Raw genomic sequence first — 25,613 nt, 5'->3', positions numbered from 1 at the left:
ATCTCTTAATCTACTTTCACAAGAACCATTAGATGACAAAATGTGTTCCCAATTGTACTGTTTTAGAAAATAGACCAACATTAAAAACTATAATTTTTAATTTGTGATCAGATACCTTGGACCTAATTTTTAGGCTGCATCGCATCATACAGTCAGATGTTCAGAATGACTCCCAAGTGAGTTCGGATGAATTTGGGCTCAGCATCTCTAAAACTTAGAATTGTGTTTCCATGTTTCATTATCTGGTTTTCCCTCAAATCAGAATACTGCATTTATGCCTATGGACAGTTTGGTTTAATTTATTTGCTTATCATCACATAAGGGCTGTCTGGCAGAGATAATATCATCCCAGTTGGCATTTGGCTACATACCTTTCTTTATTCCTTTCTTCTTGACTACATAATTTGTAACACCTACAACAAAGAAGGACAAATGGAAACTACATGAAATAAGGCTGTAATTAGCCCAAGACCATGGACACCTTGAGGAAAGAGGCAGGGGTTGTTTGCTTCTGAGGAACAAATCCTGCTTGAGGTAGCTCTTAAAATTGCAGGAAGTTAGTCTTAATTACCAGAGAGCTGGCTCCTGTCATGTGGTGCCATCAGCACAGTTGCTCCAGGGTTTAACCACTCTAATGCTGAAGAATATTTCCCTGTGTGTCCCTGTTAAACAAGTAGGATTTCATTTTACGAGTCCTGACTTTCATTTTTAATCCTGTGTCCAGTCCTACTTTATAACTGCATTCCATTTTTCATTTCTTGTCCTGCTTCCAATCTCCAGCTCTTTTTTCACCTTCTCCAGCCTTCTGTTTTAGCAGGTTGTTTCTTTACAAGGTAATCAGAGAGTGGGCAGTTTCTCCCTCCCTTCTTGGTAGTTCAGCTGTCAGACTGAAGAGGGAAGTTGTTGGGGTTAATAAGGCGGTGCTGTGAGCCCCATCTGTAGTAAGAGATGATTGTAAAAGTTGTCTTGCTTTTCTTTTAAAGGTCTGTTGATAAGGATTTTGACTGAAGTGTTTATATGGAACAACAGCAGTATCTGCATGGTTTATTGAAACTCATCTGACTTGCAATTGTGCAGTTGAGGAGGTACATGCAGCATTTCATTTCCTTGTAGGATCCATTAGAAACTTATTTATGATGGGATTGATTCACTGTTTGCATCATAGGTATGCTATTGATGTTCTGATCGTTTGAACACTGATTTGTGCTTGGCATAGAACATGGTGGCAATAATATGTATGTATTAGCACATAATGAATGAAGTATGGGGAGTTGGTGGTCAGTACTATTAAAGTGGAGGTGGCACTTTTTGCTCACTGGTGTTGGATGTGGCTTAGGAGGTCTACACCTGAAATTAAACATTGATCAGTTGGTCGCTGCATGCTTGCACATTTATGCCTGTGTTCTGCAGTGCCTCGGAAGTAAGCATCCTGGAGTTCTCTGTTATTTTGAAACCTCCTTGTTGAAAAGTATAAAATGCTATTTCTATTGCAGGGTATCAAGCTGTTCAATCAACTACGAGGCAACTGAAAAGAAATAGTACAGAATAAATCACATTATTTACTTTAGGCTGTGAAGTTGACTGAGAATAGAGAACTGGCCTGAAATTAAAAAAAATAAGGGGGTGGGGGGATGGGATTTTAAGGTCAATATAAATATTCATTTTAAAAATGCTCACTTGAATTCAGGCTAGTGCAATATGCAGCACAGTGAGACTGTTAGGACAGGACCACTGGAAATCTTTCTGTGTAAGGAATTTGCAGAGCCAGTCAGCCAGAGATCAAGCCCCTGCTTGGCTGAAGCATCTGTGGTGGCATTTAGAAAACCTGAGAACTTGCAATCATTTTCACTGACTGCAGTGCTCTGCTTTTTCTCTTCTGTCTGATCACATTTGATTCTTGCCTTTGTTACCTTATTCTACTTTTTTCCTTCTATTCTTGCAGTGATCACAAGAATCTGGGGATGTACAACGCTACACTTTTTTTCCTCCCTCCCTGTCTGTTTTATTTTCATGTTCTGGATCTGAATGGATTGGGGAAGAAATTGACCTCTGCTTCTCATCTTTGTCCTTCGAGGCGTTTCTCCTCAACCTTCTTCCTTTATCTTTTACATATCTTGAGAGTATGGAGGGCTGGCAGGTAGTGCAGGTCATTTGTCCTGTCTGTTACCTTCATCTGAAGAGGCGTATATGTTTGGTAACTGTTCGGGGTAGTGATGAGATAGGTCAGCTCTTCGGGTGAGGTATTAACATGAATGCATCTCAGGATGCAAGTGTGTCTTCTGGATAGCAAGTGACATTTCTTTCCAGGTAGTGGAATGTTTTTGTAAATAAATGTACCAAATAATTGTCATTTGAAATAAGTTTCTAATTCAAAACCTTGAAGCACTCTTTTTCTTGAGTGTAAAGTACATTATGATTTATTTTCAGTGTACCTTGTTGATCACTGCCTCGCTTTGCCATCCCTGATTGCGAAGTAGCATAAAAGCCACAGACCTCTTCCATGTGACCAAGGCTGCTGTGTTCATATGGAGTGGGCAGCACAACTTGCAGGCCTGACTCAAGGGGCTTATTTCCGTTCTGCTCCCAGATCTAAGTGGTCTGGCTCTCAGTGGCAGGGACTTCAGACTTAGCAGTTATCTTTCTGCACATGGCTTTTGTTGCTGCTGTTAACTGTGTGGAAGGCTTTGTAAGACTTATGTACACAGAGCCACATGTGCAAAGTTATTCTCTGATCCTGTGTTTGTGTAGTGTGACAGAGTGAGGTTCTTGTGTTCATCAGTGTGTTAATTATGTTCTGCTTGATGTCAGAGGAGTGTAGCTAATTCAGAAAACAGATGTAATGGCTGCTGTTTTATAGTTACTTTTAATATAAAATCTTTCTGGAGCACGGTGGATCTTAAATTCTCTCAGCATTATCCTTATTATGATGGGGCTTCCTTTATGTCACCTCGAAGATACTAAGGCCGTCTGCCCAGCCCCCACTTCTTTGAGTCTGATTATAGTTGAAACCTTACAGCCCACTTCTAGGAAAGTATTGCTTTGACAGCTATATGTCATCAGCACAGGCAAATCCAAACAGCTTTGGGGATGAAGCAGCTGATATGAAATGATAAACCACCGCAACTGATTAATGTTAGACATAATCTCTTCATGCCTGTCTGTTTCCCATTGCTTCCTTCTACTTTTGTCCGTCCCCCTTGGGTGTTTATGTCTTATGGCATTGCGGAAGGACTTAGTCTTATTCTTTCCTTACTAAAGACTAAGTCTTATTCTTTCCTTATTTTGCATAGTTATGTGTAGATTGCACGGAACGTGAAGCAGGAAAAATGAAATAGATGAAAAAGGAGAGTTATCTCAGAACAGTGTCGGTGGTGCTGTGTGCACAGCCTTGATCCCAGCTGGGACGCGGCCCGCAGCACCGACTGGGACAGCTGCACTGTTCCCAGCCTCTGGAAGCTCGTGTGGAGCCATGTGGGGTATCGCTGTACTGGGGCACAGCTAATCCCCACATCTTCCAGTGACAACGAGGATTTGTGCACTCACTTAAAAGTTTGAATTTATATTTTTTTCTTGGTGTAGAATTTGCTTTGTGCTTTTTTTTTTTTTTTTTTTTCCTCAGCGTAAGAGAAATACAGACTCCTCTGTTTCATGAATGCCCCTTATTGGGAGTTTGTTATTCCATCACAAAGGAATGCAGCGATAGCATAATATAGAATTGTTATCTTTCTGCCTCAGAAATAACACTTAATATATTTAGTTTTTGTTTATGGTCCTGCCAGCTCCAACAACTTTATTTGCACTTAAAATGCTCCTCCTCACCTCCCCAAATAACCAACACCAACAAAATCTACTGCTACTACAAAACCGAACCAACAAAAAAGCAACAAAGAAACCTCCACAATTAAATGCATTTGATTTTGATCTGAATTTAGGAATTTAGGCTGACCTCGCATAATGCTGCTTTGGAAGTAGGTGGATGCTAAAGCTGTAAAATACCTATAAGGCTTCAACAGAAGCATGCATCCTGTTTGAGGATATACTTAGGTTTCCCGTGGAGATAGGGCATAAGCTATTTTTTTGCTGCCTGTCTTCCTCCTCTTTTCTGTGCTCTCTCCGTAACTTTCTAGTTCAACGTAGCAAAAAGAAAGGGGTCTCAAGGCAACAGTGTTTTTACATATGTAATGAAAAATGTTAGAGCAAGGATAGAAGAGAATCCTGTTAGGAGCAGGCTACATAGGTTTCAGTTATTGTTGGGCATCAGGGAATCCCAGGGTGAAAGATGTAATGAACGCCCACTTGTGGGAAAGGCTTTAGTTTGAGCCTGTGTCTCCTGGGCCAGGTGCCAGTCAGAAGACATGTATGTAGGAAATCAGGCCTCCTTAATGTTAGCGTTTGCAAAGATGCTTGTTTTCAAATTACCCAAACTATGTATCTTAACATAGCAAACAGGTTTTTAGTTGATCTAGTGGAAGTGTATATGTACTTCCATTACTGAAAGCATCAGTTGTGGTGATTTTTTTGTTTTGTTTTAAATACAGTGATCAACGGAAGTCTTACTGTAGTATAAGATACTATGTGGGTTTTCTAGGCAAATTCAGACTTCAGGTATTAAATAAAGCTTGTAGGCATTTAGCTTGATCTACATATAAAAGTCAATTTGGATTCAGATAGGACTTCTGATAACTGTAGTACTTCATTATATGGAAATGCATTATGTCAGAAAAATGGAAATTAGGTAGGTGATACTAAGTCTTTAGTGGCATCCTGCAAGGGATACCTTGGGTGCTATGGGAATTCATTAGCATGGGTGGCAAAGTAGCTGGTGCGTTATTACGTGTTCTGTATGCTGACGTGTTGTTTATTTTTTTCCATCTAGGACTCAACTGTTGTGACTCCAATAATACTCAGAACAGATCCACAGGGATTTTTCTTCTACTGGACAGATCAAAACAAGGTAAGAGGGAAAAATTCTTATTCCAGAATGGTTGTTTCTGTTTCCAGGGGTATGATGGACAGGAATTAGGAGGTTTTGCATGCCTGTTCTGACACAGTAGATGAGCATTGCATCAGCCTATGTTCCTTTGCTGTTCTGGGGAGAAAATATAAACAGGCCTGTGGCTCATCTCTAGTGTGTAAAACATGGAGAGAAGGGTGAAATTCTGGAGTTCTGCTGTACACTGGTCATATGCAGCCATGTTAATGGTCTGGCCAATGAAATGTAACGTTTTTTTAGTTTACAGGCAAGGATCAATTTAGCATGTTGTTTTGTTTCACAGTTGTGGTTTCTCTGTTTTGCCTTCTGTACAGTGAGGATGTTGGCTGTGGTGCATAACAGGTCTTGGAATACCCAAAGGCCAGAGCTCCCTTTGAATTCTTCCTTGTGCTGCAAAACTATTCCATGGCTGTGCCTGCTAAGACACGTCACTAAATTCTTACTAATCCTCACTGGACACTTACTTACTTTTAAAAACATTCCAGCTTGCTTAGATCACTATTATGGCTGGGGAGCTGTTGGGAAGATCATGGCTTGATTTGTCTCTACTTCACACCGCTTTCATATCTTGTCACCCCTTGAAATCAGGACTTGTGTGCTTCTAGCTGTTGGAGACTATGGAGCAGCAGCAGGGTTAAAGCATTGGTACCCCCAGTAACTGAGTGGAATTTGTTTCATAAAGATTATGAATCATATAATGTCCAATTATTGTTGCAATTGTTAGGGCAAAATGCTGTATTACAACTTGAAACAACGTGAGTTTTCTACAGATGAATTTTCAAGCACTTATGAAGTGCTTGTACCTGTTGCCTGTTGGAAACCTGGTGGTGTTGGAGCTTTGGCCTTGTTTTGAAGTATATGCCAAGATGACTAAATATGTAGCTGGGCTATTCTTCCAATAGAAACTCGTTTTTTTCATTTGTGTAGCTGTTTTTCACAAGTTCATGCTGTTTTTATGTTTAGATGCCAATGCAGAAATTATTTCAGGGGGTAGCAACCACTGAATGTGCAGAATGTAGTCAATTTACTGCTGCATTAGGTCATATTTATCTTCCCATGTTTGCTTTTTAGAGGAGATGGAGCACAGTTTTGAGTCAGTGTATTTGGAACTCTTATTGTGGAGCCGCAGTAAAAACCTTGCCTCATTTTGTGCTTCTGCAAGGTGGTGCTGGTTAATAGCATGTTTGTGCACTGACAGTCCAGTATTGTTAAATCACTGCCCAAAGATGGAAAGTGAATTCCCAAAGAAGTTGAAGGATGTGTCTGATTCGTACCAACCCAGAAGCTGTATCAAAACACAGCACAGTTTACTGATTTGTCCCTTGCATAGACTAATTTTTTTAAGTTGAAAAATAATGGCACACTTTGTAATAATAAATGGAAAACCAGAGTTGATTGGAGAGTTTATTTAACTTTTAATATATTTGGCACTGAGACCTACTTCAGTTTCCTACTGTTGTCTGCAAAAACAATGTCTCGAAGCAGTTCTGTGAAGAACAGCTATTTATAGAATTGTTGTTCTCATATTCATGAAAAAATGTATTTATAATGCCCCAAGCATTTTTTAAAAGCTTGGGTATTTGTACAAGAGACGTTAAGTGTCAGTTTGATTTTTAAACTTGCAAATCAAGCCTCTGTGAAGGGAGACAAAAGGGATTTTTCTGGTTAATAATTCATGACAAGTTGGTGAAGCTCATTTCTTCGCCCCGTTATAACAGCATCTAGTTGAAGAGAGTAAATGTTTCTAGTGGGGTGCTGATGCTGCAAGGAGAAAGGTTGGATTTACTGTGGAATTACAAATATATTAAAAAAGGAGATCATAGGAAATTCTCTTCATTTCCTTCTTTGTGTAAGTGGTTATCCTGTGATGACAGAGGAACCACTTGAAGAAAGAGTATGAGAAGAATAGAGCCTCCATGTGATTGCTTTTTTTTTTTTTTAACCTAGTTATTATTTTTGAAGCAACTATCTTTTGTCATAAACAGGTCTGTTGCTTTCTGAATATGGATGGATTGATCTTGTGTCAACAGAGTAATAAACTGTGAGAAGAGTGCTTGTGAGCATAGGCTGTCTGACACGTTTTCCTGGGCAGTCTCTGCGTACAGATGGGGAGATGAGGCATGAGTGGCAGCTGTCTTTCCAGTCATTTCCTGTTGTAAACAGTTGTCCTTTTTACCAGACACTCAACAAAGTTGTAAATTACCAGCTGAACAACAATGTGGCTTTTAAGTTGGAGATCTAGCTCCTTTCGTTCTGTTGCTTTGTCAGCAAATTACCCTAAAACAAACAAGCAAGAAAACCCCATTAAAAGAAATATAAAATACATAAAAGTGATTCCACTTGTTAAATTTTTATTTAACTTAGGGCACAGATGGTTGTACCTGTGCAACTTTCTCTAACTTGCTGAGATGGGTCTTGCACGGTTTTCTTGTTTTCTCTCTGCAAAGAAAGAAAAGTTATACATGATGTCTGGTATCTAGCAGTGTATCTGAAGGGTCCTTTAGATTGAGCTCCGACTACACGAAGAACCAAGCTCCTGAAAAGTATATGCGTTACTTTTCATGTATAGGATGGATGTTAGAATTTCCCTTCCGTATCTGACAGTTTCAGGCAAGGCAAACAGTAACTGCCAAAGATTCCTTCAGTGGAAGATACGCATCCATCTGCATTGCTTCTTTCCTTCGTGGCTGTGTGTGTTTTGACAATTTGAATACAGGTGTACAAAGATGTGTCCTGCCAGATGCCTAGGCCCAGCACTGCTGCTTTTGGACATTAACAGGTTTTATATTAAAAAGTGGCTGATGCTATTTCTCTGCTTAAATGACGTCATCAGCAGAGTAAACAGTAACCTAGAATGCAGTGTGTTCTTCTGACCATATGCCATTTCTCTTTGATTTTTATATGCTTGGCTCACCTTCACTGCCTATCCTAGGACAGGTCTCAGCTGCAATGAAGGTCTGCTAAGCAAGTCTGTTGAAGCTGTGATCTTGTATTTGACAGGAGCAATGTGGTATCCTGCAGTTTGATATGCTTATTGTGTGTTTGCATGTCTAAGTAGATTTTATTGTCACCAGTAAAGGTAATACTTCAAAATAATGTCATACCTAGCATTTTGCTATATTTTTCCCTGATAATGAGACAATTAAAATGCTTTCATTTTAAACAGGTAGGACAACTTTCTGATTTCATTTGTAGCTTTCAGTATTAAGGTCTTTTTTAATGAAGATTCTGGAATATTTGCTTCACCTATATGCAGAATACTGGCTGACTTTATATTAATTATTCTTTAAATATGAAAAATTAATGTGACAAGCTAGTATGTCTTATTGTTTCAGTAAAATTTCTTTAAACTGTAGGAAAACCAGACAGTATTCATTGTGTTGTATTTTTATGACCTGAGTAAAACATATCTCAGTTCCTTTAGAAACTTTAAAAACAGAATGTCACTTCTTTCATTTGTTCTTATTCATGAGTGTTGAAGAAAGATAAATTGAAACCCAACCATGTGAAGAGAAAGTCTTCCAGAGTAAAGAGGAGTAATAACAGAAAACATTTCTCAGAAAATGAGAAGATGCTGGAAGTGTTTGATGCGATTAGGCTGCTAGAACAGCTAGAAAAGGACGGTGATTCCTGTCTATGAGTGTATCATTGGATGAACGGGCAGAATGGGACCAGAAATATGTATTGTTGACCACTTTTGCGTTAATTTTTTTTGCATCTCTTAGCTGAAAGTTGTGTAGCATGGTCAGATGGATGTTAGAAGCTAGCTATTGACTCTGTAGCTCTGACATTGTCTTAAAAAAAAAAAAAAAAAAAAAAAAAAAAAGGCAAGTAAACTGAAGAAAACTACTAATTGTCTTTGAGGTAGAACCCTTCAAGTTTTTCTAAGTCAGAGGAAGATTGTGTGATGTGCCCACATCTTCATCTCACTAGCAAGTGTTGCCTTTTTTTTTTTTTTTTTTTTAAAGTGTGAAGGTAGGTGCTGGTATGGCAGCACGCTGAAAATGTGGAGGGTGGAGGCTTAGTTGCATCCCCATAAAATGAGGAGCTGCCTAAGAGTGTCATGAAACCTGACATAGGTACCCACTCTTGGGGAGTTAACAATGATTTCTACTCTGAAGTTTTCTAATCTAATGGAAGAGCTGTTGTAATTAGACATCCTCATTTGTCCAACAGCATTTCTGTTGAGAAACTGCTTTAAGTGTTGTTACGGTGCTTGGTAGGAAGAGACGTGTGGCTGAAGTTTCCCTCCTTTGGTGGTTAGTGATAGCACCACCAAACCAAACGGTTTAGCAGAAGAGAAAATGCAGAATTAATGGCTCATGATTTTAAGTGTCTTTGGGAGGTGGGTTGATGAGTCCAACGTGGTGCTGGCCATTTCTTCTAGCTCTATCTTGCCGAGACTACCAGGTGCAGACTATCTGAAGCCAGAGAAACTCAACCTGTGCAGCTTCTTAGTCTTGGCACTAGTTGCAGTTTTCAAGGGAAGGAGCAAGGTCTTTTTTTTTCCTGACAGGGATAGAGTTGTTCATATATGTAAACATCACTGACAAAACTGGTGCCAATATGCTGTAGCTCAGCCACAGAATACGAGCTTGCTGCAAAAGCCTGTAGCAAAACTCCCTGGAGCCAGATCTTTCTCATTTCATGAGACTGCACAATGTGATTCTATGTATAATGGGAGAAGAATTTTTTTTTTTTGCCTCAAAGGTCCTTTTCTCCTCATGCATTCTTAGGTGACTGTATCTTTGGGCCTGAAAACCCAGTGTGGATGGCTGAGTGAACATGTGAAGCAAAGACCTGGGGCTGTGCCCATGTAAGTAGGATTCTGTAGGCAGATACCTGGGCCTTTGCCTGCTTTTTGTGGTTATCTTGGTTGACACATTGAGGTGTAATGTTAGGAGCTGGTGTAATGTGAGGAACTGGACATCAGGGATGTCATTGCTTGAATATGCTATGGATGCAAATATTAGCATCTGAAGTTGCGTGGCTGTTAGGTTTTTAATGAGAAATGGAAGCTAATATCTTCAAGGATGCAACTGCATGCTTAGGGACTTTTGAAGCCACTAGGTTGGGCAATGTGGACACTGGAAGATGAAATCTTGTAAGTGAGCTTTTCTTCCACCGAAGGTGCAGATGTGGAAGAACCATAACAGAGATCAAATTGGCAATAGATAATCTAACTGGTCTGTGAGTTTTCGGGCTGCAGGTGCTAGCACTGGCTTGAAGCAGCTGAGGACAAAGCATTCAGAGGTTGAGCTGCTAGTTCTGATTGCAGCCAGAGAGGCTATCCTGGAAAGTTCACTTGCATGCATGTGCTTGCAATCACAGTCTACTTGTGAGTAGAGAATTAACTCCTATCATGCAGGGGAATCAGCTTAACAGTGATTCACTGTCACCTGGAAGTTGCAGTTTGTGGTTTTTCACAACTACTAGAAAAGATAGTATGTGAGTGCAATAGAAGAAGGTGAGGAAGTTGTTAGGGGATTGCCATAGGAAAGCAAAATGGAAGGAAATATTTCATGGAGGTCAACTTCCCATCAGACTGATCTTATTTTTAAAAGGAAATATCATTGCTTTCAAAACATGGAAATTGTTCAAGGCTCATTAGGGAAATGGTACTACATCAAACACGGAAGATCTCTAATGAGCATTTCCCACTACTAAATGTCTCCATTATTACTGTGAGGGAGGCAGGAATAGAAAATAAGGCTTGGATTTAATTCACAATATAGATCCAGTTTACAGTTTGTGAAATGAGGAGTCTAACGAATGTGAATAAGGAATGGTGATTCCAGGCATTCTACAACATCTGAAATCCAAATTTAGGCACTTTTAAATTCTTGGTGCTGCAAACAATCCTAAGGCATTTTGTGGTATGCAAGAATATTAGTTTTGCTGTCTTCTGGGAGTGAATTACGACTTTCCTTTAACAACGAGATTCCACATTGTCTCCTGTTCAAATAGGTTGAGGGTGAGGAAGTTCTGGATGCAGCTAAAAGTAAATGTTAAACGTTTAAAAATATGTACTCTGTAAATGTGTGTTTTTGTTGCAAGCAGCAGTTGTGGTCTGGCTGAAAACTGCAATTGCAATTTTCAATTAAATACTTTGAAGAAAACTGGTGGCTAAGTCCTCTAGTGAGTGTACCCTGACGCAGCATCTTTAATGGGTATCCATGTCAAGCTTTCAAATGCTTTGTGCCTGAAGTAGAAATTTTCATACGAGTCATATCTCTTGTAGTCATAATACCATCTAATGGATCAGTAGATATTGCCCTTAATAAACAGCAATGAATATTATTAGGTTCTGGCTGGGAGTCAGAAGGCAGGGTTACCTGTCACTGTTTGCCATAACTTGGCAACAGGGCTTCTGTTCTGCCATGTGCTGACTTTGTCTGCTATAGAAAACCTTTGTTGGTAGGTGAGAGCAGCCTGTTGGTGCTCATTTAGCCCATGGTACAGAGTGGTTCCAACCTACAGCACTCTGCACCCTGCTGTTAGTCATGTTAATGTATGCAGGGCTTGCGTTAAGTGGAAAAACAGTGGTTTGTAGGAAGCTAGTCTTCAGTCTCACTACTTTTTCTTAATTAAAAAGCCTCGTGTTCATGTCTACAGCTTGCATGTATGTTTGGCTGGATTTCTGCAGCATTTGCTTTGCTGACTGAACTATTATTAGCACGGTTCAAAAAATTGGCTTCTAGAACGTGAGCTTGCCTGATTGCTGGGAGGATAACTGATCTCTCAGAGTGCCTGTCAGATTACTTCTCAGCTCTAGTCGGGCAAGCTGAGTTTCTTCTGCTTCCTATCCTAGGTGTTTCCCACCCCAACTATGCTTTTATATTTTTTCATTCTTAAATGCTTTAGAAGATAGCACACTGAAAATAATGATCTTTAAATAAAATATGTTCTGTCTCTATAAACGTGATCTTCCTCTGTGATTGTCTGTACTCCTCTGATAGTCAATTTTGTGCGACAGATGTTTTTCACAGATTCACCAAGGTTGGAAAAGAACTTCAAGATCATCCAGTCCAACCATGCACCTAGTACTCACTGTGGTACTCACTGGGGTACTCACTAAACCACTTCCCTCAACACAAAATCCAAACATTCCTTGAACTCCACCACCTCCCTGGGCAGCCCGTTCCCTAACATCCAGCCTGAATCTTCCCTGGCGCAGGGGAGCCATTCCCTCTACTCCTATCACCAGTTACACAGGACATGAGGCTGACCCCCAGCTCACTACAACCTCCCTCCAGGTAGTTACAGAGAGCAATAAGGTCTCCTCTGAGCCTCCTTATCTCCAGACTGAACAATCCCAGCTCCTTCAGCTGCTGCTCATAAGGCCTGTGCTCCAGATCCCTTACCAGATTTGTTGCCCTTCTTTGAATCTGCTCCAGGGTCTCGATGTTTTTCTTGCAGTGAGGGGCCCAAAACTGGACACAGCACTCGAGGTGCCAGAGCTGAGTACAGGGGGGATAATCACTTCCCTGTTCCTGCTGGCAATGCTGTTCCTGATGCAAGCCAAGATGCCATCGGCCTTCTTGGCCACCCAGGCACACTGCTGGCTTAAGTTCAGCTGAGCATCTATCAATGCCCCCAGGTCCATTTCCTTTATACAGTCTTCTAGCCACTCCACCTCAAGCCTGTAGTATTGCCTGGGGTTGTTGTGGCCAAAGTGCAGGACATGGCATTTGGCTTGTTGAACCTCATCCCAGTGGATTCAGCCCAGCTATCCAGCCTGTCCACCTGTGTGTTTGAAAGGGTCAGTTCTTTTTTTTTTTTTTTTTTTTTTTTTTTTTTTTTTTTTTTTTAAGATTGATAAAAGCTCTTGAAACACAATTAGTAAATGTCCATATAGCTTTCAGTTTTCTAATAATATACACCTTACTCGCATTGAGGTTTTTTGCCATTAAAAATGTAGACTTGACCTTGCTTTCCTCTCCTGCAGTCTTGGTGTATTGTACAGCAGCTCTGCAGACTTGCAGTTTGCATCACACAGAGCCAAAACGGCAAAGCCCTTAGCCTTGTACTCTGTTGACAGTGTGCTTTCCTTTCTGTTGTGGAGTTAGTATATGAGGACAGAAAGCCCTCTGTAGAGTCCTTTCTAGAGAATCATCTTTCAGTCCTATTTTCTTTGCTTTAATGACGTCTTTTATATATATATCTCGGTGTTGTGATGACACACAAACAGCCTCATGCTATAAAGAGGTTTAGGTTGACTGTGTGTGACTGGCTGTAATTTCTGAGCATTGGTAACTACACAGATGCTGTTTATATATCCCTCCAAATATTCTGCTGGGTTAGGAGGTCTATAAAATCAGTAGGTGGCCTCTGCCAGTGGCATGCATATTATATTGTCTCCTGTCTGTGGCCTGCCTTTAGGTATTTCTGGTATTTTGTGCAGCTGTGTCTCCTTGACAGACAGAGGTTTTGCCACTAAAATCCATGATTCTGGAGGATGTCAAATCCTGCCAAAACAGAGGAGACTGTTAAGACGCTGTCCCTTCCTGGTTCTGTTTTGTGTGTGTGTTCACACGTATGTGCTATCGGCAGACAAGCTTCCTTCTTCGTCGTCTTAGAGTTAGGGCTTTTCACCAAAGAGGAAATGAGTGTTCGTTACTTCTTCTAAAGATTCTTTCCACATAGGTACGATTTCCAGTGTATTCTGATTTCTTGACGTCATTGTCCATCCTTCACTTACTAAGAAAAACCAGTAATAGATATACATTCTCAGCTCAATTATGTAATATATGACATTGTAGGTCTATTGATGTCAAATCATACCCCTTGCACTAGAACTAGGAGAAAGGAGTAGAGATGATGACACAGAGATTTAGGTTTTTGTCTCCATTCATTTCCAAGGAAAGGTGATTTCCAGTGCCTGAATTCCTACTGTGGAGATTGATCTGACTCTTAAGACTGGCACACATCTTTATCCAAAGTGTGCTTTGTGTGTGCTGCTTTTACAAAGAACTCTTTTTGGCTAAAGAAGGCATTGAAATCCTGAATCTCTAGATCATGTCAAACACACTGCTGTATAATTAGCTCAGTAACAATTTTTCCTTTGAGGTCACATATAATAGCACTATTTCAAGGCTGGCATTATCTATCAAAAGTGGAATTTTCCCTCTGCCCATATCCACAGAGAGATCTTGTACCTTACGGGAGTTAGGGATGACCAGAGCTTCTTCCTGCTATCAGGATAAGTCACAGTGCGCCTGCTGAGCTCCGCTGAGCCTTCTGTGGCTGCAGCACCATGCAACTGGCTGTTAGCTCACTGCTAGCAGTGCATCCCAGGCAGCTCAGCACTGCAAAGTCTGCTTCTAAATTGGAGAAGCCTGTGAGTTGTTAGCTGATACAGCACAGCTGTGCTGCCAGCTCTTTCAAGTACCGCTTATTGAAAGCTAGCTTGCAGCTGACCTAAGCGAATGCTGTCTTGCTGATAACAGTGTGTAGAATAAACTGTGCAAATGCTAATGTGTTTACCTGTACAATATGTCTCACTTAGGAGGACTATGAATAATTTGGACAGGTGATTTATTACGCATAGAGCTGGTTATTTCTGATTGATAAACAGCAGTAAGTGCTGTTTAACAACAGTAATAATTAAAACATCGATTAGTGGAGTAGCTGCCTGGTACTAAGTGATGCTCATTGAAGCCACTGTTAAAACAGTAGTAAAATTCTGCAGGAAGTTTATCTGTTATCCTAGCTTCTCTGTGCTTACTCTGTGCTGTTGGATGTAAGGCTTTGTTAAATAAGAAGTGCCATAAAACAGAACACAATTGCATGTAAATTAGAAACACGAGGAAAAAAAAAATTGCAGGGAGTGCCATTTGAAACATTTAAATTCTTTATCTTTGGCAGTAGCTAGAACTTTTGCCTTTCAATTCCCCTAGCTCAAGATTTTTCTCTTGAAGTTTCATTGTCTTTAGATGTGGATTCACAATGGCACTGTACTAGTGCAGGCTGAAAAGCAATGTGATAGATTATAATAATAAAATGGCCCATAATTCAGTGAGGTGGCTAATAAGTAACTGGTACTTGAAAGCAAAGTAACGTGATTTAGCAACTGTAGTTTAAATAATATGCATGCACTGGTGCACTGTGAAAATTGTACTCTCAGGAACTTAGTTTTCTGTAGGTAAAAAAGTACATCCTCTCTGCAGTATGTGGTTTTGAGTTAGTTGTAAACTACTTGTTATGCAAAATAAGTTGGTTTATTCAAGTGGTATAAATAGTCTTAAGATTATCTCAAATCACTTTGTGTTGTACCCTTCTGCAGACATGGGAAGATGGAAACCAACAGCCAAATCTGCCAGCAAAAGTTGTTGGGAAAAGCCTGTTGGAGATCCTGCTGGAATACTCCTTGAGCATAGTGATGTCATATAACATCACTGGATGAGGTGAAGAGTGAGACTTATTAGACATCCATGCAGTGTATTTTAAAATGTGGGAAAAATGTTTGAAAAATGGTACTGCTTTGCAGGTGCCAGGGGTAAGCTGTCAACAAACTGACTGCAGATGTCAGTTGTGAGAGAGCTGCAGCTCACACCAGTATCTTTTGCGTATCAGTGTTACATACTCAAATTTAGTTTCCTGTCTTGCAGACATGCATGTTGAACATGGAATTGATATCCTTTGAAGTCAAGGAGTACAGAAAGATAAAGAAAGAAGGGGAGGAGTATGGGTTATGATGCAGGAAGCTAGAGATCAAGCTAGTTGTTCAAACTTGTGATTGAAATATGTCTGTACTTACGCTCATCTCCATAGTATTCCTACATTTCACTGACAGAAATCCTTCCGGATTCGTAGCCAGAAGGAGGGGAGAGAATGTATCTACCCTTTTGTAGTTACAAAAACTTTATTTTAGCCTCTTTAGAGATCCTGTTCCAAAGCAGATAGTGGAAAAAAGATCTCCTAATTCCTTGATAAGGCCTTTGCTCTTGGCTGGAAAGTAACACAAGATGTTTCTCATAAGCTGGAATGAAGCTTCTTTTTTTTTCTGCTTTTAAATGTCTGACGTTTCATGTAGAACTTACTAGAACTGAGGCTAAAATTGTGTTTCCTCCTCACTGTGTCTCCAGGCTCAAGCTTTGCTTTGCAGAGATGATAGAATCTGCATATACAGTTCTGTCTTGATTTGTATCTGAGTTTCCTGGACATGTCTCATTTTCTCATGCAAAAATTTTGCCTATGCAGAAGGATGGCTTCTGCCATTTCTTTGTCTCCTAGATGAGCTCCATAGTGCATGTGCTGTGCAACTCTGATACATCCTAGTTTTGTTAAAATGGCTTTTCACAGCCTGCTTCAGAGTGGGTTAAGCAAGTTAAGTGGATTTGCTTATGGTTGGAATGGCAATTACGGACACAGTTGTGAATGATATGCCAGCATATGTCACCATCTCCAGAGTGCACAACTTGATATATAATAAGAGTAGGTGAAGTAGGAGAGGTGGAGGACTTTCCCTCCATGTTAAAATGTGCATAGGATCTGCTGGTCAGGCTGAGGGGAAAAGAAAAATCAAAAAAAAGACAAAAAGAAAGGATCTCCTGGAAAGAGTCCAGCGGAGGGCCATGAAGATGTTAAAGAGCCTGGAGCATCTTTCCTATAAGGAAAGGCTGGGTGACCTGGGTTCATTCAGCCTTGAGAAAAGAAGACTCAGAGGGGATCTGATCAATGTCTATACATATCTGCGTGGGAGGCAGAGAGACAAGGCCAGTCTCTTTTCAGTGGTGCATGGTGATAGGGTAAGGGGAAATGGATGCAAATTGAAGCATAGGAAGTTCTGCACAAACATGCATAAGAACTTCATGGTGAGAGTGGCAGAGCACTGGAACAGGCTGCCCAAGGCTGTTATGGAGTCTCCTTCTTGGCAGATGTTCAAGGCCCACCTGGATGCCTACCTGTGCATCCTGCTGTAGGGAGCCTGCTTTGGCATGCGGGTTGGACTAGATGATCTCTAGAAGCCCCTTCCAACTCCTACAGTTCTGTGATACTATGATCAATGACATTGACAGTGGGATCAAGTGCATCCTCAGTAAATTTGCTGATGACACCAGGCTGTGTGGTGTGGTTGACACACCTGAGGGATGTGATGCCATTCAGAGGGACCGAGACAGACTTGAGCAGTGGGCCCAGGTGTGAACCTCAGGAGGGTAGCTGCTAAATCCAACTTTGAGGTCTTCCACCTGGATCAAGGCAGTATCCACTACCAATGCAAGTTGGGGGATGAAAGGACTGAGCACAGCCCTGCTGAAAGGGACTTGGATATACTGGTATATGGCAGGCTGGACACGAGCCAGCAATGTGCCCTTGCAGCCCAGAGGGCCAGCTGCAACCTGGGCTGCATCAAAGGAAGGTGGGGCCAGTAGGCTGTGGGAGGTGATCCTTCCCCTCTACTTTGTGCTGTTGAGGCTTCACCTGTATTTAGATGTGCAGGAGGGACATTGATCTGTTGGAGTGCGTTCAGGGGAAGACCATAACAAACGATCCGGGGGATGGAACACCTCTCCTACAAGGACAGTCTGAGAGAGCTGGGGCTGTTCAGCCTGGAGAAGAGAAGGCTCCAGGGAGACATATAGGGATATAGGGAGTGGAACATCTCCCTTATGAGGAAAAGCTAAGGAACTTGGGTCTCTTAGCTTGGAGAAGAGGAGACTGAGGGGTGACCTCATTAATGTTCATTAATATGTAAAGGGTGAGCATCAGGAGAATGGAGCCAAGCTTTCTCAGCGACATCCAGTGGTGGGGTAATGGGTACAAGCTGAAACATAGGAGGTTCCACATAAATACCATAAAAATACTTCTTCACAGTTAGTGTAACAGAACGCTGGAACAGGCTGCCTTGATAGGTTGTGGGGTCTCCTTCTCTGGAAATTTTCAAAACCTGCCTGGATGTGGTCCTGTATGAATCTTACCTAGATGTTCCTGGCAGGGGGATTGGACTAGATGGTCTTTTGAGGTCCCTTCCAATCCCTGACATCCTGTGATTTTTGTGACCTGATAGTGGCCTTTCAGTATGTAATAGGGAGCTACAAGATTAGAGGAGTCTGTGGTGATGGGACAAGGGGAAATGGTTTCAAAGTTAAAGAGAGGAGATTTAGTTTAGATACAAGGAAGAAGTCTTTTACAGTAGGAGTGGTGAGACGCTGGAACAGGTTGCCTAGATATGTAGTGGATGCCCTGTCTTTGGAAATTTTCAAGGGGAGGCTGGACCAGGCTCTGAGCAATCTGATCTAGCTGTGGATATCCCGGTTCATTTCAGAAAAGTTGGGCTAGATGACCTTTAAAGGTCCTTTTCAACTCTAAGGATTGTATGACTGTAAGCACAAGGTGTTGCCAGTGAGTCAGTGCAGTCCCAGATATGAGTACAAGCTGGGTGAACAACTCATTGAGAGCAGCTCTGTGGAGAAGGACTTGAAGGTTCTGGTGAATGAAAGGCTGGACACGAGCCAGCACTACTTGAAGGGAGCTTATAATCAGGAGAGGGACTGGCTTTTAACATGGTCTGATAGTGACAGGACAAGGGCGAATGGCTTTAAACTAAAAGAAGGAAGATTTAAGTTAAATGTTAGGAAGAAATTTTTTACTCACAGTGGTGAGGTGCTGGATGGGGCTGCCCAGAGAAGGCTGTGGATGCCCCATCCTTGGAGATGTTGTAGACCAGGTTGGATAGGATCCTGGACAGCCTGATCTAGTAGTTGGCAAGTCTGCCTGAGGCAGGGAGTTAAAACCAGATGATCTTTAAGGTCCCCTCCAACATAAGCCATTCTGTGATAATACTGCAGCTAAAAATGTGAACCTGGAAATAACATAAGGCTTCTAATACAGACAAATGTGGGTGTTTAGTCACAGCTGTCCATCCAAATCCTGTAGATTTATGCTGACGCTCAATCATGACCACTCAGCAACTTCCCTGGATTTATGCCAGGAAGATGGCTAATGGAACAGTCTTTTTGTGATCTGTTTAGCTAAATGACCTTAATAATGTAAGATATTAGACTAACAGATGCTGTTGACCATCCTGCTGTAGATCAAAGTTTGTATATGCAGGAACTATGCACTTCCTTTCCGAGTCACGCTTATAATTTGGACTTTCTCATTTGTTGCTATGGCGTTATATTATCAGAACAATGAGAGACAGAAATGGTAATTCTAATGAATTAAGTCAGAAGTCCTCGTCAGTAATGATCCGCAGCTCAGAAGCAAAGGAATAGTTCTTTGACATTTGTGGTAAGTCAGTGGGGAGCTCTGTAGATCTCTTCCTGATATTATTGGCATTTGAGAATTTCTAAGACTTTGGAACTACTGGTCCAAACTTGTTGTGAGCCAGATTTCTCCAAGTCTTATGACACAGGACTGTACTAACATCTGGAACTGAATTTGCTCCCTGACCTCTTAGACTGGGGCCTAGCAATCAGCTTGCCCTGCAGTGTGCGTTTGATGGGTTGCACCTTCTGCTGCTGAGTGCAGAGGTGATGAAAGAAAGTGAGAGGTGGACGTGAAGCACCCAGCACTTTACTAGAAGACTAGCCCTTCTTCTTGGGATTTTCTCCTGTGAACCTTTTCTTAGAAGAGGGAGCAAAGCTTGTTTCACTTCTCCTGTTGTAAAAAATGAGAGTGAGTGGCCAACAGAAGATCCCTCAGTCTAGAAAGGTCTAGATAGAAGATTCTCCAGTCATGCTTTACTTTGTTCTAAAGGGATATGAAGCATTGAGCTCTATCATCTATGTATCGGAGACTGATAAAGCAGTGTTGAGTTTTTCTGCTGTGAATTAATTTTGCACGTTTGAGTTTAATCAACATGATGACACCAACATCAGGATAATCTCTGAATCATGAGAGCGTTACAGGTTGACAGTAAATTCCCCAGAGACTAAAAAGATCTCAATTATATGGGTACAACTGAGAGAGAAACATTTGCTGCATTTCACACATAATCTTAATGGATTGTTTCAGAAACTGTAAAATCTGCTCCACTAGTATAATATCCTGACATCATTAGGTATGTTGTTTAATTGGTTTGACTTTGTTTGGAATATAGATTGTTGCATGGTGTGAATGCTCACATTGATATTGTTAATTACGTTGTTAATGATTTACAGAATTAGGGCGAGAACATGAGAATAAGCATGGCATGAGCTTTTAGAGTTGTATTCCAGAGAGAACAGTATTGCTTCAATGGAATGAAAAAGGCTGTGTTTATCCTCAGTTCTGGTCTAGTTAAGTAAGTTGCTCCAAAAGCAGTGCCTCCTGTTTATTTCTTTGGCAACTACAACAGATGCAAAGAGCACACTACCACCATTTAACAGAGCAAATTCCTCCATTGAGGAGTGTAGGGTGTGTTTACTTTACCAGTCAGTTGTTATTGTCCACTTCAGCATTTTGTTTTCTCTTTTTGTTCCGTTCTGCTGATAGTAGAACATGCATTGATAATTTTGTATGTAAGTATAGCTCTCGTGGGTAATGATAGTTGATCACTTGCTATTGCCTGTCACTGCCTCCTGCCATCAGATTTATTCAGCTGGGAAGAACTCCCAGGGGGCATCTTGCCAGCTGAGCTGTGGTACATCCTGCTAACACTGAGAGCTCATTGCCGCCCAAAGGTGTGCCTTGCCACAGCTGTGGCCTCATACTTATTATGGAAGGAAGTTCTCTGACCTGTCAGCTGTAAGGGTGGTTGTAAGGAGCAGGCTGCAGTCAGCTGAGGAATGGCTCTGGGCTTTTGGAGCAGGGCTGGTAGTTACTTTGATGGCTGTGGTAGGGAGGCTGTTGTTACCTCTCCTATTACAGTCGTTGCTGTGGTGTGTACCCCAATGTGTTGTTTGGGCACCAAGTCTTTGATGCTTGGTTCTGTAGCTTTCAGTATAGGGAGGCTTTCTCAGGCTGAATGGAATACTTTCAGAAACTTTCATACTTGATATGATTTACAGTCATGGGGAACAGGAGGAGAGGTTAATATCAGTTTATGATAACGTACAGCAGAATGAACATTTCTGGTTTAAATTTAAACTTACTGCTGATTTTTTTTTTTTTATTTTTTTTTTTTAGAAGACAAATATTCTGGTGCAACTTCCTTGCACTTAATAATTGAAGTAAAGATGCAGTAATTCCAACCTGTGTTGGCTTGAAGATTCAGGCCATGTTTGGACATGTTTTGTTTATCTGCTTTGTTTGTTTTAGAGAAATCATATGCTTGTTGTTTTTTTTTCCCCTAGAGACTGTCTCTACACAGTCCAGGATATTCTGGAGTTTGCAATGTGCCACAAACATAGATCTATATGCGTGCTTTTCTTTTTGTTGCCCTCCTCAACTCTCAAGAAGTTAATACATCTTCAAACCTCACAGAAGAGGCTTGAATATCTTTGACTAATAACCTTATGATACAAATGGCACTGTTTGTTCCAGAGATTTAATTCCAATCAGACCACTGCTAATTAATAAACTATTAGATAAACCAACAGGATCAAAAAATAAAATATATTGCACGATGATCTATAAATTTTCTATTAACTCTGCATTCTATCAAACTGATGTCTGCTGATCCTGAAGTAAAATGTGTGTGTTATTTAATACTTGCAGAATGCAGGAAAGCCTTTTCCTATTACATTATGTTGTTTTGACTTTTGACCTGTTCTCTCCTTGAATGTCTACTGCATCCTCTAATCTTTATTCTGTTTTATGTAAAGAACAAGTGGCTTAGTAATGGTGTATTTGAGAAGTTTTGGTAAACTGGAATCACATCAGGGTTGACCAGTTACACATGGCATGGTGCTGGACTGCTGATCCTAGTCAGAGAGCTGGGGTGTGGGCCTGAGGGCAGGAGTGAGGAGCGGAGTCAGGAATGGTGGAGTCTGGTCTGATCCCTGGTAATCTCAGAGGTATAGGAAACTTGTTTTGTACCCACTTCAAAATGTTGTGTTGCTGATAAACAACTTTTGGCAATGGAAACTTTAGTTCAGAAGGCAAATTAAAATTAAAGAATGTATGATTAAAGTAATACAGAAAATAAAGAAAAATAATAATAGTTTAAAAACAAACAAACAAACAAACTTCCCATTGCACGCTGGTAAAGCTTTGAGCTATTTCCTTTAAAGTCTGGGATCTTTTTCTTTTAGATCATTTTCTAAGTATCCTAGAATGGCTTGGGTTGGAAGGGGCCTTAAAGACCACGTACACCTAAGCCACCTGCCGTGAGCAGGGTTGCCACTCACCAGATCACACTGCCCAAAGCTCTATCCAACCTGGCTTTGAATGCCTCCAGTGAAGGAGTACCCACAGCTTCTCTGGACAGCCTGTGCTGGTGCCTCACAACCCTCTGGTTAAAGAATTTCCTCCTAATATGTAACCTAATTCTCCCCTTTTAGTTTAAAGCCATTCCTCCATATCACTCTCCGTCTTTTTTGTAAGCTCTTTTTAAGTACTGGAGGGTGACAAAGAGTTTTCTTAGAAGCCTTCTCATTTCCAGGCTGAACAAGTCCTGCTACCTCAAACTTTCTTCATAGGAGAGATGCTCTGCCCCTCTGATCATCTTTGTGGCCCTCCTCTGCGCCTGCTCCAACATCTCCATGTCTTTCTCTTGCTAGGGCCCTTGGGCCTGAATGCAGCATTCCAGATGGGGGCATGAGGGCAGAGTAGGGAGGTACGGTCCCTTCTTTCTCCCCGTGGGCCACCCCTCTTTTGATGCAGCCCAGGATACTGTTGGCCTTGCAGCCTGGAAGGTTGGCTCACGTCCAGCTTTTCATCCACCAGAACCCAGAAGTCCTTCTCTGCAGGATTGCTTGCAAGGAGTTCTTCTCCCAGTCAGTACTCATGCCTGGGAGTGCTCCATCTCCTCCTTCTGTTCTGGGCATAGGTGAGGATCCAGTCTTCCTTGACAGACTGCAGGTGCACACAGGACATCTCAGGGTTGCAAGCTAGTTTATCTTCTGCATGTAGGGATTTAAGAATGGGCTGTTGGTCTTCCTGTGTCAGTGCACAATACTATGCATCAATTTCTTCTGTTTCTGGGTTCTGCATGGCCTGGTGATTTCATCTTGCAGCCTGGCTTCTTGCTCAAGAAATTCATTGAGCTGAGCGCACTTGTGACTGGGTCTTTCACTGAAATAGATTAGAAAAAAAGCCCTTTTTTTCTTTAACTAAGCATTGTAAATTTCTGTGCCTTTGAAAATTCAGTCATACAGTATTTGAGCCTGTGAGCTTTGTCTAGGCTTCTATATAAAATGGAGAGTCATGCTCTGGGGCTTCTGGCTTTTACCAAATTTGTGCTGATTAATTCACTGTCTATTTTAGGAGCGTTCTTATTGCGTCATGGCTAGTTTTTGAAATGTGGACATGGACTCTCCGCCTCGTAAGCTGTTGTTTGCATACTGCATAGCATAATGTTCTGCTGATGAACAGCAATACCCTGTAGTTGTAGTTTGTCCATGCAGATTCATTCCCAAGACCCAGGAGAAGCAGCTGAATGCTTTCATCTGGAAGACACAAGTCGCACCAAGGTCCTAAAACTCCTTACAGGTTCTCATGGGGCATCAGCAGTGGCAGAGGGAGAATAGCATGGGTGATGCTGGCTCTTATGGGAAGCCCGTGTCCTGTGGGGGCAAAATGAAACGCTGTCAGGACCGTGTGCGTTGTGCAGTGCCAGCACCCAGATAATCCAAGATTCTGAAATTGGAAGTGGAGGCAGTTCTGTGGTTGACTGGATATTCTGGATGTGCAAATCCATGAAGGGTGCTTAATACAGATGTGGCACTCTGTCAATAATTTTTATGTTAAACAAAATAAATGCTTTTCATGAATTACATAAGGATTTTCTTATCAGACAGACGCTGATATGTATGAAGTGGTGTGACTATGCTGTGCCACTCAGCACAGGCACATGCAAAGCTGCTCTGCCTGCAGCGTAGGGTTACTTCTGTTCCAAATGCTAGTACTGCAGCATGGTGTGAACCAGAGGTGGCATGCTCTGTTGAGCTTGCTTGTTGCTGATGATAGGGAAAAGTATTTCATTGAGCATGCAGCTACAGTATTAAAGCAGAATTCACTGCATGTTATGAATTCCGGGAGCGGAGAGAGAGAAGAAGGGTTTGATTTTCTTGGCATGGTCTCTGCCCCCTGCTTACCGTTTGTGTGAGTGGGGCTTCTTGTTGACTGATGCTGTACCTGTTGTCTGAAATCCTGCCTTTCCCAACTGTCAGCCATTAGACAGCTTCTTCTCTGCTGTTTATCCTTCTAGCAGTAACTCTTAATTCCTTGACAATTTAAAAGTCAATTAAAACAGCTTATTGCTGCTGATTTCTGCATTACTTTTAGCTGTCTAACCATGGCGCAGAAGATCAAGCGGACTGAGTAATTTATATGTTCCTGCAAAACTCTTAAAGCAGAGTACTGACCTTCTTTAGTTCTCTGTAATGTTGCAAAGATTGAAGAAAGGGAAGGTCTTGTGGAGCGGTGCTGTGTGCAGCATAATAAATCGTGGTAGATTCTTTCAGTTGTAACTGTTCTTCTGCTAGGATTTTCTGAGCTTCCCCTAGTCAGATAAAAAAAACAGACAAGCTTCACTTGTCTGTTGCTCATCTGTAGAAGGGATTGCTGGGCCAGCAGGCAGCCTCCAGCAGAAGCATGACATTCTCCAGCAGAAGCTAAATGGTGTTCATTGTCTGGTGCCATCTTCTGGGAGCCAGCATGTTTCCTCCCACCAAGGACTAATTTCTGCAGAGCGGAGGCTTTGTTTTATTGTCTCCTGGCTGTGCAGAGAGCCTGACAGGCTTCTGGGTCTGTGAGATCAGATTTTCCTATCTGAGCTTCTGATGCAAAGTAACTCTTCAGTGATAGTGAAGATATAGCTGCACCACTGCTGTGGGAGCAGCTGGTGTTAAACAGTCTGGTGTAAGCGTGGTTACTTCATGCCCCTGAAAAGTGGATATAAAAGCACCTCAGAAAGTGGGGAAAAAGCATCCACTTGGGTAAGACCAGTCTGAAAGCATATGAACCTTTGCTATCTTTGTGAAGGCTGGTTGTATTTTCTGGCCATGGATAAACATTAGCTTCGTGTCTGAATCTTCTCCGGAGGGTGTTTGGCTTCCGCTTTCTGCAGGTGAATAGTAACAAGGCATAATTTAGCAAAGGAAAGGATTTCTGCCAGCTATGTATAATCCACACCTGTTACTGCTACTGTAATCATTAACTTGGCCTTTTAAGTACCTGGAAATCATTATCAGCACAGAGGATATTAGGTACTAACAAAAACTTCCAGACATGTCAACTTAGAGGGCTTTTGTTGCAGATTTTGTCTAACATCTGTGACCTGTTAAAAAGTTTTGTACTTACAGGGAGCTGAACTTCTGTAGAGATGGGAAAACAAAACAAGAAAAACAGTAAACAGAAGAATGACTTAGCTTGGTGCTTTCTTTGAAGTTACTGCTCTTAAAATTTCTTCAGCAGAAGACTTGATAGTGTGGTTCTTCGCACTTCCTAGCAGCAAGCACTAAACCCTTTGTGGTTCAGTCAAATAGATTGATTTGCAGTGTATAAAGAGAGCTGGGCTCATACAGTACCTTTTAACTCAGTGATTTAGACAGACAAGCAAACTGATCTATTTTCACTCAGCATTTAGGAG

General features: G+C 41.4%; 1 protein-coding gene across 1 annotated transcript in view; it reads left to right on the top strand.

Annotated features, from left to right (window-relative positions):
- Positions 1 to 25,613, top strand: part of PLCB1 (phospholipase C beta 1) — a gene marked incomplete at both ends in the record, with an annotated part of 371,390 nt that overhangs the window by 5,575 nt on the left and 340,202 nt on the right. The window contains one exon of the mRNA XM_079549908.1: positions 4,877 to 4,954. Coding sequence (XP_079406034.1) covers positions 4,877 to 4,954 — 78 coding nt within the window. The remainder of the gene's footprint in view (positions 1 to 4,876; positions 4,955 to 25,613) is intronic.

This window comes from Tetrao urogallus, assembly GCF_951394365.1.
Source record: "Tetrao urogallus genome assembly, chromosome: 2".
Classification (NCBI taxonomy): domain Eukaryota; kingdom Metazoa; phylum Chordata; class Aves; order Galliformes; family Phasianidae; genus Tetrao; species Tetrao urogallus.
The sequence above is the reverse complement of the archived record's forward strand: the minus strand, read 5'-3'. Positions and strand labels throughout refer to the sequence as shown.